Source organism: Lepisosteus oculatus, chromosome 24 (genome assembly GCF_040954835.1).
Source record: "Lepisosteus oculatus isolate fLepOcu1 chromosome 24, fLepOcu1.hap2, whole genome shotgun sequence".
NCBI lineage: Eukaryota > Metazoa > Chordata > Actinopteri > Semionotiformes > Lepisosteidae > Lepisosteus > Lepisosteus oculatus.
In genome coordinates, this window is record NC_090719.1 from 4,927,811 (window position 1) to 4,946,093 (window position 18,283).

General features: G+C 36.5%; 1 protein-coding gene across 10 annotated transcripts in view; it reads left to right on the forward strand.

Annotated features, from left to right (window-relative positions):
• The first annotated feature begins 1,572 nt into the window (after positions 1-1,572).
• LOC102686091 (potassium channel subfamily T member 1) overlaps positions 1,573-18,283 on the forward strand; it is a 128,766-nt gene continuing 112,055 nt past the window's right edge. For 5 of the 10 annotated variants that reach the window (XM_015366483.2, XM_015366485.2, XM_069183288.1 and 2 more), the window contains exons 1-2: positions 1,574-2,312; positions 13,399-13,566. In XM_015366483.2, coding sequence (XP_015221969.1) covers positions 2,167-2,312; positions 13,399-13,566 — 314 coding nt within the window. In that variant the 5' untranslated portion in view covers positions 1,574-2,166. Of the gene's footprint in view, positions 2,313-11,126; positions 11,172-13,398; positions 13,567-18,283 lie in introns of those variants that run through there. The other 5 variants (XM_015366489.2, XM_015366491.2, XM_015366488.2 and 2 more) reach the window with 3 other exon arrangements.

Here is an 18,283-nt window from a genome sequence, read left to right on the forward strand (position 1 = left end):
TAAGGTTATTGTATTAGAGTAGCGTTTGATAAAGTTGCTAAGCGAAACTATACTTTATCTTGATTGCGTATATTAAATGCTTCTCAAAATAGTGAAATAGTGTCCTGATGAGGTGGTATCGCGATCCTCATCAGGACAAAAATGCTGAAAATGGATGGATGTTTTATCACAGCGCTTCAGTGCTTTGTTTTGAACTTGGAAAAACAATCCAGTGTCTTCAAGGTATTGAGGTTAGTGATTTCTCAAAGTCATTAGCTACTTGAAATCAAGCCAAAGCTTTGATTTTCATATAATTAATTAAACCTTTATTGAGCCAGATTTATTCTCCACAAAAATTTCTTGTTGACAAAGATGACATTAGCCAGAGGCTTGCACCCTTGCAGCAGATAACATAAATGAAATCAGTTTTGCATTTCGTGCAGCATTAAATTCTTTATGCCATACCAAACAGTAGGCATACTAGTACAAGCTATAGTGTATAATAAATCTTCCCGCCTGGACCACACATGACAGTGCATTAATCTGACGTTATGAGTAATCCTAAACAAAATTCTCTTGGATGCTTCGATGCGTGCGTCATGCTCGAGGGGAGATATTAATTGAAAAATGTTATTCGCTGCTTGCAGGGAGAGAACCATTGCAAGCAGTTTATATTAAGAAATGCCTTATTGCTTGTGACTAGATAACAACATAAGTAATAATGACTTATTGCATGTTATATAGCGCTTTTCATCCCGAAGTGTACAGTAGCATTTATACGTACAGTACACTACACCAGCTCTCAGACACTCTGCGCCACGTTAATGACTACTGCATATACAGTACAGTACTGGACAGTACAGTGGCAGTGCAGGTGAAGAATTGAAGGGAACATTTAAGTGTCCAAACCTAACTGGACTTCCACAAACATACTTTAAAACACGTTGGTGCCGATATGACCTTGGCATTAATAGCGCAACCATCCTGAAAAGACTTCGGACGTTCACTACACGAGTTATAATGTTCATTGATTTTTTTTTATTCAGTACACACACATACAGTAGCATATATGTACTGTATAGCTTTCAAGTATGTACATGTATCATTCATTTCATTTGTGGGTTACATATATGTAATCCTTTCACAAACGAATATGCTCTATGCTGCTGTTTTTTGGTGCCCAAAGTGATAATGGAAAATGTACCGAGACGTAGTACATTTTTAAACAATTGCAGTTACATTTAATGCCACTAGATGTACTGCAAAGGGTTCTTTGAACTACAACAAATTCCGAGGGTTTATAAAAAGCCACTATATAAGTCTTTTTCCTTATCATCATTAATAAAAATGATATAGAACTTGTGGAGTTTTCTCAAAACTGCAAAACTGAAATTCTACAGTTGTTTGTAGTGGAAGAAATAATGGTTTCCTTACTAAAATATACAAGCGCAGTACTGTACGTCTGCATCAGTGCGACCAAGGGCAAAATACTGGATTTTTCCCTTTTTTCTAACCACAGCACTAGAAACAAGTGTCAGTATATTGGTGTAAAAATGATTGACGATAAAAAAACAGCATGGAAATAGTGGGATTAAGCTCTCGTTCCCTCTGAACCAGATTAAATACATTTTGTGATCGACAATTTTGAAAAGACTGGAAAACCAATGCATGCATTATTAAAACCCTCCCATAGGCGGCGCCTTTTAGTATAAAAAAGCAGCCTTGCTAGAAAAAATCTGGATTCTGTTCAAGAACATCAGTTTAGTTAAGTCCAGGTATATTTTAGCTATTAAAAAAGACATATACGGTCCGGAAAGCTCTTTGTAGTTTTCTATGTTTTTTTAAAAAGATGCATTTGTAATGATCAAAGAAAATGATATGAAACGTACAGGCCAATTGGCGTTTTGTGCTTTTTATTAAAATGTATTTAAAACAAAATTGAACTTTCAAGAATCACCCACGAAAGCAATGATTTGACATTTCAATAAGTTATGTTTATTTTTGTGCGATATGTATTCTCATACACCCGGTAATGTGATGGAAACATGCGTGTCTTAATTCTCTTACGGAATGTATTAAAGAATAAATTGATAAGAGATGCTCAAAAGACGAGATATTGGACTTGATGCCTTGCTCGGGCATCCCTGAGACTGTGTTCCGGAAGAATAGCTTCCTGTTTTGCCTCAGATGAAATTTTCAAGGGAAGACGGCGATTTCGAAAAGGCAGCTCTCCACAACAGATCAGCTGGGGCTCAATCCAAGATGTGTAGCGAGTGTTATACCAACCAGACGTTTGTTTATGATGATGGGACCGCGCATAAATACACAGCCAGGTAGAGTGGTGTTTTTTTCTAAATTTCTCTTTTCATTTCAGAGTGGAGATTGCCGGATTGATGTAAGAGCGTGATTAATGAGTTGCAGATCTACGATAGAGGTCGAAACATTAGGGACTAACCGTAATGCAGCACACACTGCCCATTGACATCAAACTTTAGACAATTCCCTGTTTCTCTCAGGTTAGCTCTACCTGCCTGTCGTAAACTAGTGCATATATTGTTGCATATGAACAGTTTTTTTTTTCTTGCACCATTAAATGTTTAATTGTGCGGTCGGAAAATTGTTCATCTGTTCTATTTTGATCTGGTGTTTTATAAAGTACTCTTCGAGAAATACGGTGTGTGCCTCATACTAACACAGTGAAAAACACCTATAAGAAGTGGGTAGAAGCAAAATAATTATTGCATTATTGAAACTGTCGAATCGAAAGGTCGATTAAATAAAAGTTTGTGATTGGTAATGTGAATTAAAATATCCTATGAGGTGATATTGAAAACGATCGTTTCATGGTAATACAATTACTCGAATGAATGAAATGTGTGTGTGTGGCGATATAGTGTATAGTGAGTGTTTGGGTTAGGACCCTTTAATTAATCCCACATACTCCAGCAATGTTCCGCAAATATTGTATGTTAGCTGCAGTGCTCCAGGCCAGCACTTCAGTTTTGCAATAAATTAGTGTTCTCGTAATGTGTGAAATAAAACGGAGAACTTTACATTTGAATTCCCTGGTGGTTTAACAGTGACAATCAATTTGAAACGAATTAGAATAAATGTTGGTTTGCTAATACCCAAGGTAATTAAATGCCAATGACCAATAAAGAATTTCAATTGGCCAGTTTATCTGGTAACTGCAACCATAGGCTCTTGCTGGATAAGCCTGCTAAAATCACAATTAAACCGAAGACAATTCCTGGTATTTGTCTTCCAGTACAACATTAGTTTAATTTTACCAATGAATTGTTATTTTTTGTTTCTCAATACAAAAGACAGCAATAAAATGGCCGAATCTTTTAACTGTAGCGTTAATTTTTTAATATTTATATATTCGGTCCATAGACTAATCGCTTGTTATACCTTAACGTTAGTATCTTCAGGTATTTTTATAACCCCAAATGTACAGTATTTGCAAAAAACATTAGGCCCATTTGTGCGGTTTTGTTTCCTTCTCAAAAGCGCCGTAATTCTGGAGGAGAGAGTTTCCGAAGATTCCGAAACAGGACAGTTTTAAGAAACGGCTGTAAAATCGGATTCAATTATTCTAAGGTTTCCCAATTTTGAAATTCACAGTTGCCACGTTTTACCAGCAAGTGGCAGCAAGGACTTAACATGAAAAACCAAACCGTTTCCTAGTTTTTGTAATCAAATACAGTAGAACGAAGAGTAAATGATTACAATTATCTGTATATATTTAAATTGTCACTAAGGCAGACAAGCTCCATGAAACACTTTACCCTCAAGTGAACAATTTTGTATGTATTCAAAAAGCTGCATCCTTCACTCCTGAAGTAACTTCAGCACATAATTACAAATGAAGTACATAACTTAATGTGAGTTAAGTGCAGGTTGATATGGTTACCCAAGTCAAAAAGTGAACTGAAACCGCATAGAAAACTCTTGGAACTCTTGCAGATTGTGTTAAAGCACTGAACCACCCACAGGAATCCATAGAAGAGAAAAGTAAAAGCACAGCTAAACATGCAGAAACTGTTTTAAGGCAAAATAAGATAAATCTCTATATTAAGTCCACCAGTCTCATTTGTATTGTATTTTAAATGACATGAAATGCAGGTTTAAATAATTTATCATCACAGTCTCCTACTGTCATTCTACAGTAGTTTGTCTTTTTGATTTTACAGATCTTTTGAATCATGTACTAAAAACTGTTATTTGTAATAACTAGATTCTGTTCGATAACAAACATATCACATTTGCCAATAAAAACAAGGATACAAAAGAAAACTTAATTAAATAACTGGGCCAAGGATAAAGACTCGTATTTCAAAATAGAAAACAGTGCTGAGCCTGAAAAAAACTTAGAGTTGAAAGTCTAAGAATGGGATTATTATTATTAGGCATAGAAACATATGCACAATAAAAAATCACATCCTTTGATTGATTCTTGGTTGAATTATCTTTGACATTCAACCAAACAGGATACCAGGGACTAAATCACAATAATTATAACTCAAACTTAACATTCTAAGCTTACAGTAATTATGGATCTTGGAAGGTGATATTTTTTAGAACATAATATCTAGTTTTTGATTTTGAGGAACATTTAATGTTAGCTATATTATTGTGCATTCTCAGGAGGGACATCTTACACGATTGTAAATGGTTGTGTGTGGCAGATTACTAATATAATTAAGTTTTGATCTTTTATTCCAGTTTTGATATTTTGTTTGCTACTTAAAGCTAGCATCATGAAATTTTATATTTCAAACAATTTTCTGTAGCATCAAGATGCTTGGAAGATATTTCTGTGTTGTCGAAAAAAGTTCACCATCTATACATTAAAAATAAAATAACACAAGAGCCTATATTCAAAACACTTTGACACTTATTGCTTTCTAGGGGGATTTAATCAACTGAAGTGAAACCCACTAATACATTAAAAAAATAATTATTGCTTTCTGCTGCCACAAGCTGGTTGATTTCCTTTTTTATAGCTGGATGTCACTGCCATTTTTTAACAAAAATAAAGCTTAAAATCCTACTGGATGTCATGGTGGTACAGTGTTTAGCACTGCTGCCTCACAGTATTGGGGTTCTGGGTTGAATTCCTGTATTTTGACTGTATCTGTGTGTTCTCCCCATGTTCATGTGCTCCAGTTTCTTCCCACAGTTCAAAGGCATAGTGACAGCTTAGTTGGCTTCTGGGAAAAATGGCCCTGGTTTGAGTGTAAAACTGTTTGTGTCTCTGTCTGCCCTGTGATGGACTGGTTGCATCCTGCCTTGTGCCCGTTGCTTGCCAGGATAGGCCCCGGCTTCTCCACAACCCTGAATGGGATAAAGCAGTTAGAAACAGGGTGGATGGATATAATCCAGTTATGTAAAATGCACTGTACTCTTAGTTAAAGTGTGTATTGTTAGATGATTACTCAGATTTGTCTTGAGTTATCATCGTTGATACAGATGATTATTACTTGAACACCAGAAATGTAGAATACCCTGTCGTATCTGATGGATAATTGTCTTTGAAAGTTCTGCTTTATGTGCCTTTGACCCAGGTCACTTAACTGTCTCTTGTGGTGTATCGCTGTATGACTAATGCTTGCAATTTTGAAAATGAGGACTTTGAACAGAACATGGAGTCCTGACTTAACTCTCCTTCTTTGTTGAACTTCCTTAATCCGCAGAGAATTTTGCCACCTGCAGTCTTTTCAAACCTGTCCACTATTGCAGGTGGTTTCTTCCACATGTGGGTGGGTTGGGAGGTTGGTCTTTTTTGTGCAATTGAAGTGGGTGGGTCATCTTTTCCTGCTGGGAAATGAAACATACATTTCCTCTGCTTACAATATTAACCAGATCAACTACCGTGCTGGGAAACCATAGACCAAAAACACTAGAAACGTTCTTTTTTTTTTCTGTGCAAGAACTTGGGAAACTTGGGAGGCTTGCAGTATGAACACTAAAGATACAGGGAAACTGGAGGTGTATACAGACTGTTTTCCATTCTTGCTGAAGAAAAATGGTAAACAGACACCTTCCCCCACATTCCAAATGCACTGGACAGCAGTGCAATACACAATACATTCAAGGTCTCTGTTTTCTATTTATGTGCAGTATGTACTCCCTGAATTTGCCTGCCTACATACTTTGTGTTCCAGTCCAGTGCCATACGTTATTAGGCATGATAACCCTGGAGGTATCTGTTCCATTCTGCTGATTTCTGCAGTTTTTATACTTTCATTACTCATAGCTGTCATCACAGGGGTGCACACACCTGAGATCCAGTAAAAAGATGTTGAGTGAGAAGGTTTTTTAATGAAAAAAGAGAATTTTTTAACTAGAGGTGAGATGCCTGTCTTTGGATTCTTTCGATGCAAATGAAAATCCCAAGATATTGCTAGATAATTTAATGGTAACACAGTATCTTGGCATTATTGTGTAATGGGCAATTGATTGCACTTTTCTAAATATCAGTAGACTGATGGATTTTTAAATTTGGAAAAGTTTTAGAAACACCCATCATGGTAGGTAGGGTTTATATTGCTCTTTGTTTCTTACCTTATCAATTTCAAATCCATAAATTACCAGAAACCTGATTCTGTTCCACTTCTGTGTGTTCTTTTTGAGGAAGAGGAGATTAAGGCAGAACAATTTGAGATAGTATCTTCCAAGAGAATAGCTCAGAATTAAAGATCAGTCAAGGAGCTGACTGAAGCATTTTTGTTGAATCCTAGTCATGTACTTTACAAGTACTGTATGTGGAAAACAGCACTATAGTTAGTGTTCAACACCTAACCTTAAACTTCTTTGCAGAGATGTTACACGCTTACTATTGTTGTCATAAACATGAAAATCTATGCATTCTTGTCTTTGCTTTCAACACATAATTGCTGAAAGTTATACAAGTTCTTTTCCTGCCACTGATCCACATATACTGTATCTTCGTCAAATCAGCCTATTTTCCTGTAGTTTTGAACTCGGGTAGCAGTTAAATATTTATGCAACATTATGCAGAAAAAGGTAAAATACTAGTGGATCTGAATGGTTGTGGGGTTTTCGAGTATTTGATTTAACAGAACTTTCAGCTCCATTGATCACTCATTTAAATTGATTAGAGTATTGTAGACCATTCCCCTGCCAAAGAGATTTAAAAGCAAGCGTGTGCCCTCTTGATTCTGTTCAGGTCTTGAACTGAAGAGTTGTGTTGCACTGTATATATTGCCTGTGGTTAGAAACCACTGGTACTATATATAAATCATTGTAGTAAATAAAAAAGGGTTAAAGATACAGTTGGACTAACTAGTAAGCTGGTATTTGGTTAATTGCATTGTCGACTGAAATGCTCATGGTCAGAAATTGGATGCTATTAGGTTTGAGAGTGCCTCAAAATGGTGTGGGGTCCTTGATCACATACTGTAGATTTAGATGTTAGCAGGTGAACTCAAATCAAATTAAGACTACTCAGATCCCACCATTAGGTTATAGCTAACACTGTTAACACTCCTAATGGACTTCACAAATACAAGTTCATTTTAATGAACAATCGTAACTAATAACTCCTTACAAACATTGTCCTCCTGTCTTTCAACATTTCTCTCTACACTGGAGACAAGCTAGAAAAACTGACTTTCATCAAGGAAAGTGAAAATTAATTACTAACAATAATGACAGTAACATTGACAGAGTAAAATCATAGCTGTGAACACCATATGAATTCTAAAGCAAAAAACAAATTCGTATCAGATATTTGTTCAGATATTTGTAAATCCCCAACATATGATTCTAATTTATGAGTTGAAATGAAAAAACTAATTTTATCATTATTCCTACAAATGCAACTTTCTGTAACTGCTAATCCTAACAGCACAGAGGAAAATCAAACTGCTCTTAATGACCAATTGATTTGCTGGCTTCCCTGTAAAAAAATAGATAGGTATACTATACAGTATTAATGACAGTTTAATCCAGGTAGAAAAGTCTTGACTACAAACACTTAATTCTGGCCATGTTTATGGCAGACATTTTTATATTTTTAGTTATGTACTGTTAGTAACATTCCTTTAAACTGACCGTAAGGCACTGTTTCCTTGTTAAAAATACTGTAACGCATATGGCCAACATTACAGGTTGTGTGAGCCGGTTTACCAGCGCGGTGACGTCACCGCCCTTCCCTGTGAATAGCAGGGACCGCAGCCGTCAGGCTAACGGGAGTTTTCCCTTTAGCTCAGCTGGCTGGGTCCCTGTTGAGTGATGGCAGGGGCCCGGGTTCGAGTCCCCAGCGGTGTGGGGCCGACCTGAGGCGGCAATGGCAAGGGTGTTCCACATGAACCTGAGAGCGCTACAGTACTAGAATTGCTAATTATGGAACAAGATGAGCTGCTTTACACTTAACATCACAGATGGTGATTGTTTGTTTTCTTCATCCCTCCAGACATTTACCTGTTTCAGGAAATGATGATCACTAATCTCAGACTCCTTTAAACTCACATTTTAGTTCTGCAGTTTCAAAATTTAGCCTAGAATAGATTATTTTCTGATTGCATGTTGATTTCACTATCAGTTAAACAAAACAACCAAACAAATGTTAGTCATTTTTTACAATATAATGTACAGTATACAGTACAATGTATTATAGTAATAAATGCAATGTTTAAAATCATTATAATTAATAATATCATCCTAAACTCAGTAGACAAATAATACTTTTTATTAAATTAGTGAAACTCAGTGTCTGCTCATTACTGTTTAAAGGGAGGCTGGGAGTTTGAAAATAAACTGGACACAAAGAGATCTAAGTTTATCTCAGGTAGTACGGATAATATTTATCTTACAGAGACTCAAGCAGCTATAAAGGGAGACAAAGACTTGGTCATCATATGTACTGATCACAAAAACAATCCTTTTCTCCTGTCGTTTAAATGGTGTTATCAGAGCTTTCACATCAACTCAACAAAATATATAATGAACAGATGACAGTTTTCCTTCTGTGAAACTAGATGTCCTGTCACCTTGTGATTATGTGAGACAAAACTGTACCCAAGAGCTGAGGGTATTTTCTCTCTTACAGCTGAGTTAACATACATGTAGCCTTTCATTAATCTGATTACAATGGCAATCAAACAAGAATTGTGCACCACAGTTTTCTCAAAATATTTGTGAGATATTAAGGTTTGTCATTTGGCCAGTGTCATCTAGATACTTTTACCTACTGTAAGCTTTTTCTTCTGAAACAAATACAGCACCTGCACTCTAAATAATAAAGCAGTATGACAAGTGTAAACATGGATTAAGTTTGTTATTTTATTTTTTAGTTGTATAGGTGTAGAAATTAGAGATCTGATCATTTTAATCTTTGTGCTCTAAAAATGGCTCTTTTGATCTTTCTATTAAATGTGAACTGTGCTATTAAATGTGAACATCTTATCCTGTTGGATAGTCCAATGGTTTGTCAAAGTGTTTTGTAGCCCAACTGTGCTGTTGCATGCATATGAACACAGATTTGAAACAATGCCTACATATCTGATACAAATTCAAATAGTTCAGTACTGAAGATCCATGCTCCCTTCTTCTGTTCCTCTGTCTCTGTAATTGGCAACTATATAACATGGGACTACAGAACAGGGCTGACAGTTCTATTCCTATGTTACTTGTTATACTAATCTTCAGTCTTCAACAGATTGAATTGGTCAGTCAATCCCACAAACTCCACTGTGATTTCAGTTTAGAAGAAGCGAATGAGTTCAGTATTGAATTTGGTAAAAGTAGAGTGTGAAATTAAACCTTCAGTTTTTGAGATGGTGTTTCACTGCCGTGAACCGAAATTAAATAAATGCCAATTTACTTTAACTTCCATAGTTACTGTATTTTATTTGGGTTAATTTGAAAAACAAACATTTTTATCTCAGTATTCCACTTTTCCAATGTTGCTTTTTTAGTTCAGGGATAAAGAATTTTCTTTTTGCCTCCTTCCCAGTATCCATGGGTGAAGTTTAAAAGGATACAGTTCATCTAGGTTAGAGCAAATAACATTCAAGTGGCTTAACTAATAAGGGTGCTTGGTCAGGACACAGGTTCAGAACTTGCCACATCTCCAACCAACAGGCACTTACTTTCCTTTCATGAACCATAAGTACCAAGTAAGGCAAGTGGATCTGATTGAAGGGCTGAGGGGAAAATCCATTATTTGTAATTTCAGTCATTTCTAGTAGTTTCTGTTGACCCAGTTTGGATTAAAAACTTGAAAGCCTTAAAAATCCTGCCCTCTTCACCCTCTGCATTAATGCATTTAACTTTCTTGCTTTGCACGATGAATGTGTCCAGTCCTTGTATACAACTCCTCCCTTTGATATTGTTCAGTCCTTTGTCCAGGATAAAGCTGAATGTTAGCTAATGGAACCTCTCAAGCTTCTTTAATGCATGCCTGCTAGTGATTACAAAAATTGTTGTGCTCCTTTAAATAACTCTGTCTTTACATAATACCAGCATCACCCATTTAATCTCAGACTCTGATAATGTCCCACGTTTGAAATAGAAATTAATATAATAATCACTCCTCTGCCTCATTTGTGTCTTCTTGACTGCTTGTTTTTTTTTCCTTTCCTTGTTTCTTCATTCTCTTTTTTGTATTTAGATTTACTTTCTGAGTTAAACTTAAGCCCTACGCAGGCAAGTATTCAACTAAAATCTTCATTCCACCTACAAATCACCAATTCTGAAAACCACTCTTCAAGAAGGCATTGTTTTCCCATCAGGAATAAAATCTTTCATATTTCTGAGCAGTCATCTGCTCTACATGTTCTGTCCAGGTACACATGCCACTATGTATGTGGGTCAAGAGAAAGTATTTAATCTCATGTCTGAACTCTTAACAACCTTCTTCCTGACAATAGATCACGTTTGTGCTTTGCAGAGTCCTTAATTTTCACACATGAATTAATGTGTGTAATGATACTGTGTTTATAAAGTTATTGAAGTCATAGTGTATGCACAATAAACGTAGTTTACATGACTCTTGCTTTTTGGACATGATCTACCTATTAATGTCCATGTTGTAGTTGAATGTGTGACTAAATACTCAGGAAATTTTATTAATTACTGTTTATTTTTTCTTTATTTCAAACCTCCTTTGAAGAAGCAATCATGAGACCACGATCTCATTCCCAGAGTTCCAGTGGCGACAGGTAATATTTGATGTAGTAAATCACCCAAGCATGTGGAATGCCAATCATACAGACAGGCTGGGGACTTCAACAGCACATACTGTAAGCCTCTCATGCTGGGAGAGCTAATTCACTGAAACTTATAGTCATACAGTAGCTTGCAAAACAGAGCCTAGTTAAAGGGAAATGTCCTTTCCCCCCTACAGCTGCCTGTTTTTCATCCTGTACTGCATTAAGTATGAAGACAACTCTGTGGAAAAGTTCCACGCTGTCACACTTGGGCTAAAGAAATGCACAATGCTTTTGAAAATAATTCAAAGTGTTTATCTTTGTTTCTTTGTCTAAATTCCTTTGAGTTTATCAAAAATGAGCATCACATGTGACATGATAGATGATTCAAAAGCAACATTAATCTATTAAAAATGTGACGCTCCATTATACATTATTGATTATCTTATAAATGTTGCCTTTGATTAGAGGAATAAAGCTATATACAGCTTGTATTTTGCTGAATAAGTGCAAAGGAAAGGGAAATGTGTATTGGGCAGAAACCCATCTTCAAAACAGCAAAGCAATTTTTACTAATACTCAACATTTTTTAGTTTCTTACAGTACATTATTTTAAGAGGACTGATACCAGATCACCTGATAGATAAGGTGCTAAGTAAAAATGAAAAAAAAAACTGATTCTCTCTCTTCCAGAGTTTTGGTTTCTTCTCACAAAATGCATGCTGATTACTGCATGCACACAATTGCAGTGCACAGGCATGTACTGTATCTCATGCAGGTGTTAAAGTGGATCATGGGCAAACAAAATTTAAACATCTCAGTTGTGTTAATTAACAAGGATACTACCTGCAATTAAATTATTGTGCCATGATTCAAGTTTACACCTTACCTGGGATTTATCATGAATTATTACATTAATGTTTGTTTGCATGGAACATACTTTATTTCACATAATTACAACTACATTTGTGAGTGCAATTATTTGGATAGTCAACCTCCAATAATAATAATATTTTAAATATTTATGATCTTTTGCGCAACATCCCGCCGTGCTCAGAAGACACGCGAATCATGAAGTACAGTATAATAATATAATAATAATAATTGCTTACACTTATATAGCACTTTTCTGGACACTCCACTCAAAGCCCTTTACAGGTAATGGGGACTCCCCTCCACCACCACCAATGTGCAGCATGAAGTTCCCGATCTCATGTAACAGATCACATTATTTGGGGAGAGTGTGGTCTGAGGGGTGATAACAGAACTAGATAATTACAGTAGTATTTCATGGGACTAAGGCGACGAGATTAGGTGTAGATCCTTTTGGGAAAGACACAGCCAAAGCAATTAAAGAAGCCTTTCTTACTCTTCCTTTTTCTATGTATTTCGCACCGTGACTGAATATTGAATTGATTTAATCTTGAGCGATTTTCACGAAATAGATGTTTGGGGGGGCTTAATGAATTGTAAAAGCAAGGAGGACAAACACTGACAAACTTTATCGTGCTGGTATCTTTGTTTTTCAGTAGTTTCAATAGTTTCTCTTCAGGGCTTTCGAACAGCACATACATTAATTAGCCAAACGTTTTCCTTTGTAATATTATCCAAATCACACGGCGGGTTATTTGGCACCAACGGATTACTTTGAATACTCCCGATGGGGAGAGACTATAAATCTAGGCTAAATTAAAATGAACAAAATTGCATTTTTCTTAATCTTCGTTTTGACTTTGTATGGACCTTGAGGAAATAAAACAAGCGGCTCCATGAGGCAAGCATCAAGAAGATTATGTCCTAATTAGCTTTTCAAATTATGTAGCTGCCATTATTAATATAACCATCTCCACTTTAGGCTACGGGTAATCTCTGCATAGGTGTTAAATGACAAATATAGGCGCCTAAATGAAACTAACCGGCGCAGGACGCGGAACTGCTATATAAATATAGCGCAGATAACACGAAAAGGATGTGCAGGTGTTAAGGCAAGCGCTGGAGAGCTTGAAGTGCTCTTGCGAGTTCAAATGGTTGCTTTTCATTCATGTTTTGTGGGGTCGACGGGCAGCGTGCTGCTTGCGTTCACCATATCACTCGCTGTGTATCCCCGCAAGCTTCATTCGTTCTTATAAAGAAAAGTATTTTTAATGATCCCGAGTCGTGAAACCTGCGGGGACCGGAGGGTAACTTTGCCCGTGTTCTCCGGCCGGAGGTCACTGAAGGACTGTCGTTCTGTTCACAGGCTCTCACCTGAAACTGTGCAGAAGAACAGCAGCAGTAACGCTGGAGTTATTCTGGATATTTCCAATCTTAAAATGACCGAGTTGGACTCGGAGGTGCCGCCGCTCCCGCCCCGATACAGATTTCGAGATTTACTGCTGGGGGACCAATCCTTTCAGAACGACGATAGGTAAGACATTGGTTACGCCCAAGCATTATCCGTGAAAACTTCCGGAACTTGAGAAAGGAGCTGTCCTGATTCCTGGTGCTGAAGTGTGTGAATGCCGGCTGAGTGCAGGGCGTTACTGTATATTGCAGAGTTGCTTTAAGGACAAGGCTGAATGGTTTTCTGTTCCAGTCTTTTTCTCTTAATGTGTAATCGGAGCAGCTTTGATCTTTCTCTCTCACTTAGATGAAATGTAGTGCTTGTTAATTGTCATATGTACTTACGAATTCGCATATTTCAAACAGCAATTGCATTATGGGTCATGCCGAACCTTTGTCAGCTCTGACCTTGGTTTGTATATGCCTTGAATGGGCTTTCAGCGAGAAGGTGTATTTAAAAATGGCCTTTAGCTACTGTATTTATCTATTGTTAGCGTCTTTGTGTTGATAATGCAAATGCGATACAAGTTACTGTATCAGAATCAACTTTCAGGTCAATTCTGACGATAATTCTATAAAGACAGTCACGGAGGCGTTTTTAATTGCCTTTTAGCCTTGAGCTTTCTTCATAAGCGGGAAGTCACGATTTTCACCTTAAACAAATGTCTATTGTTCTGAATATTCTTTCAAATGTTCTGAGCCCTTATATAATATGTTAATCAGGTGTGTGTGTGTACACAGGGTGTTCTTGGCATATACATCATTCGTGAGAATCGTTGCAAATTGTAGTTAATGCTAAATTAATGCTATATTAAGAAAATGTGAAGCAACTGCCTTACTACGTAGTTCCGACTATAAGGACCAAATTTTCTAGGTGACGTAGTTTTTTCACGTATTTTGCTTCTGTACATAAAAACGTCATTACTTTTTAAAAAAAATTGCTAAGACTTATTTGTTTGGTATGAATTTCTGCTTCTAATTTTTTAAGTGGTTATCTACAGTTTATGTACAAATTCAAAGTAAAAATTACACAGGACTCCTGCTAAAGTTAGCAAAGAGGGAGTTAACGGTACAATATTGTACAGTACACAGCAAATAAGAACCAGCCGATGAGTCATGCCAGTTTCAAATTAAGGGAGCTTTAATGAAAGATGGCATTAATACTTTAAGCTACACAATAGAAACATTCAGAAAAGCCGTAATATTGTAAGAAACTAATGTCAGTAAATGGTGAGATGTTGTGAGACTGAGACTGAGACTGGAATTTCTCTGCTGACTCCAAATTGAAATCTAATAATAGTCTACATAGGCAATTGAGCAGCTGCAAGATGTCACCAACATATCCTCAGAGAATGAAACTGGTATACATTTTCTGACTGGCATATTTTTTAGCTTGGACCCTGTGGCTCCAATATCATGTTTGTGGTGATGGGGGCGGTTCTGGTCTTTGGGTTTCCCAGAGCAATACATTTTTTGGAATATTTCTTGTGAACCTCTGTGTTTTCATGTTTTGTGTGTCAAAAGAGTTCAGATACCTGGACATAAAGACAGAAGAGGTTACTAACAAGAGCTTGTTAGCTTTTTACAGATTCCCACAACTCTTACTTTAAAATGTTCCTCCTTTTCTTAGCATTGACTGTGCTTTCCCCATGTCTCAGCTTCAGCTTCTGATATGTCTGATGGTCGCTCGCTGTTGCTGTGAGGGGAAAACAAAATCTCACATTTCCTCTTCTACATGTGGATATACATCCTGAGTACTGGTGATCTGATTGTCCACTTAATAACCTGGTCCTTTATTATGTTTTTGTTTTTTTTATTTTTAGGCTCACTTTTCAATTTTATATGGCATGTATTCACTTTTGCTGATTTTCTTAACAATCTCCTCCTTATCATTTCAGTTTAAATGCCTTTGAATTTTTTGAAGATCCTTGTCCCAAAGCAAACTGGTGCCTACTGTATATCATGTAGATGTGATCCACCATAATTGTATGGATACATTACATTCTTAATATTTCTATTGTTTGTTTTATATCTACAATTATCCCAAAAGCATTTTGTATATAGAAGGGGGCCCACTTCATGTGTCACTTAAGTGCAGCATCGTGAGAGTGTTTGCCAGAGAACAGTTTCCACTGGCACAGAAAGTGGTCCTGCTAACTGTTTGTGGTTCAGAAAGAATAGAAAGATCAAGTAAAACCCATGTAAATACTTGTCTGCCTTCTCTATTTGGATAAAGGGTCTACTGCAGTGTAAAATACAACATGCCTTTGCTTGTGAGCTTCCAAAATGTTCTGAATGATGCATTTAATGTCCCCCTCTTGTGTGCATCAGCCAGTGTGTATCAGATGGTTTTGTCACGCTGCTGAATCCTGCCACTGTGTTTCCCACTGTTATGGCTTTTGTGCACAACAGAAGTGAAATTAAAACATTTGACAGTGTTGCTGTACTCAGACTTCAGAGCTAAAAGACAAACGTGAATCCATGTTTTGTGTTCGTTTTTCCTTCTGGTTTCCATGCTTTTATGTGCAAAGAAATTTATATACTAGACTTGTGTGTACTTATAACCATGATGAATAGCCTGTAGGTAGAATTTATTTTGTTTTTCTAAATAGCTTTTTTTATTCTATAGAAACATTTGTTAGAATCAGATTGTGTACTCCTCATTCAAGTCTGCAATCATACAGTATGTCACCCCTCATTCAAGTCTGCAATCATGTGTCTTTTCCTGTCTAGAAAGGAATGTTACTGGAAACTAGAGCAGCACACTCAGAGTAATTCCTAAAATTCCAATTTTTACTGTTTCTCTTCTGCACTGTACTCAGGCTTTTTTTACTGTGCCCCTCTGTTAAAGTGTTCTGTTAAAGTCACTATCAATCCAGATGGGCAGATTCCTGCTGTAAGAAACCACCAGTTCAACAAATGTTTGTGGCGCACAATGAGTCCAGAGTCCCTCTGGATTTACCGATGACATTAACCCCATAACTAGATGGTTAGGATCAATAAAGTGAACCACAAGCAAAGAACAAAAACACAGGACATAAGATGAGAAAAGGTTATGGGAAGTGAAAGAAGATTGACTATCTGCAGTCTCAGTTACTCAATATCATAAATGTAAAGCCTGATTAAAAAAAAAATGTAACCGAATGTATTGTGATGCCCAGAGGGAGCACTGAGTCTTTAATGCGCCACCATCTCATTTTAACGTTGGAAGCTAAAATGAAGTCGGTGATTTAAGGATGGAATGAACCCCACAGTTTAAAGCGGGAATTGAATTAAAACCCTTGAGGGACGAGCCTGCCATGTTGTTCCAGAGATTACTAAAAAGCCAGGTGTGGATGGAATTAAACCTTTCAGTTGAGCCATTTGTGTTTCAAATCACTCTGATGTGGGAGTCGCGTTTCAATTATTTAATCTACTTTCCCTTCCCTATTTTATTAACCTTGCCAGTATGCAAGTGGTAAAATCATGCTATAATTAAATGCACCAAAAGGATCTTGTACTTATCCACGGCTTTTATTTAACCCGGTATAGTAGGTTGAATGTGAAGGCAAATCCAATATTCAGTGATGACATACAAAACCGACATGTCACTTCATCATGACATTTATCTCATTCTTTCATACAAAGAACCAACATGAAAAACGTCCATTCAGGTGGAAAAGTCTGTTCTCTAAAGCACAAGCAAGGGAAACTTGGATATACAGTAATTTAACAGAGGAGAAAGAAGAAATAATTTTATTGGCATATTGTGTATAAATTTAGAAGACAATGAGCCATTTTTATATTCTAACATTCTTGAATGTGTCTCTTTTGTAAAAGGTAATAAATCTCCAACACGATTGAACTAAATTGTTTTACGGAGCTTGTTGGCTGTATGTTAAGTTTTAAAGATGTGTCTGTAGTGAAATGAGGGGTGACAGTTTGAACTTTTATGTTTTAGAAACATGACCTGTATTTTGCTTTCAGCACACTTGTTGCAATTATGATCTTGCTAGTGGTCATTCATATTATATTAAATTTGAAGGGATACACTCACTTTGCTGTCTGAAAATCTGGAAGCAAGCCCTTAGGCAATCTGCATCAAATGCAAGCATCAGAGAAAATGTTTCAACTCAAGGATGATCATTTCTAACTGCTATTTTGAAGGTGATGTATGATTTCAGCACAGAAGCAAGTTTGCACAACATACTCTACATTCCCCTCTTGCACAATAATTTGTTAAGAAATTAAGGAGATACTATACAGATTTTTTTTTCTTTATCCAGGGGCAATGTAGCGTTTATATTTTGTAAGTAAATAGATGTTTTACCAGAGGTCAATCTTCTGCAAAACACAGAATATTGTCTTTACTCATCACCTACAAAAGATACACTTGTGCTGTGGTGGCAAATTTAAAAGTATTGAATAATAGCTCAAGCTCATGTCCCATAGCTCTTCCAACTGCAATGTACAACTATTTTTTTTTGTGGTTTCACTTTAGGGGGGGAAAAATTTGTGAAAATCCTGTTTGGATTTCTAGGATTGTAACAAAATCTTTTTTTAATGATAGTTACAGTATGCACTTGGAAGCTGCTTCAAAACAATACAAAGTTACCTAATTGTTTACTGGCTTCAAAAACTAATGTTGAATTCATAAACCTTTTTATGGGTGGCTCAAAATCATCTAGCCAAGTTAGCAACTATTGTACACTTCTCATATGCACAGTAGCTTCTTCATCATCTGTGTCTTTTCACTGGTTATGCTCTTAAGAGCTATTAGGAGAAGCAGTGTACATATGTTCCAATAAAAAAAAATTCTAAGT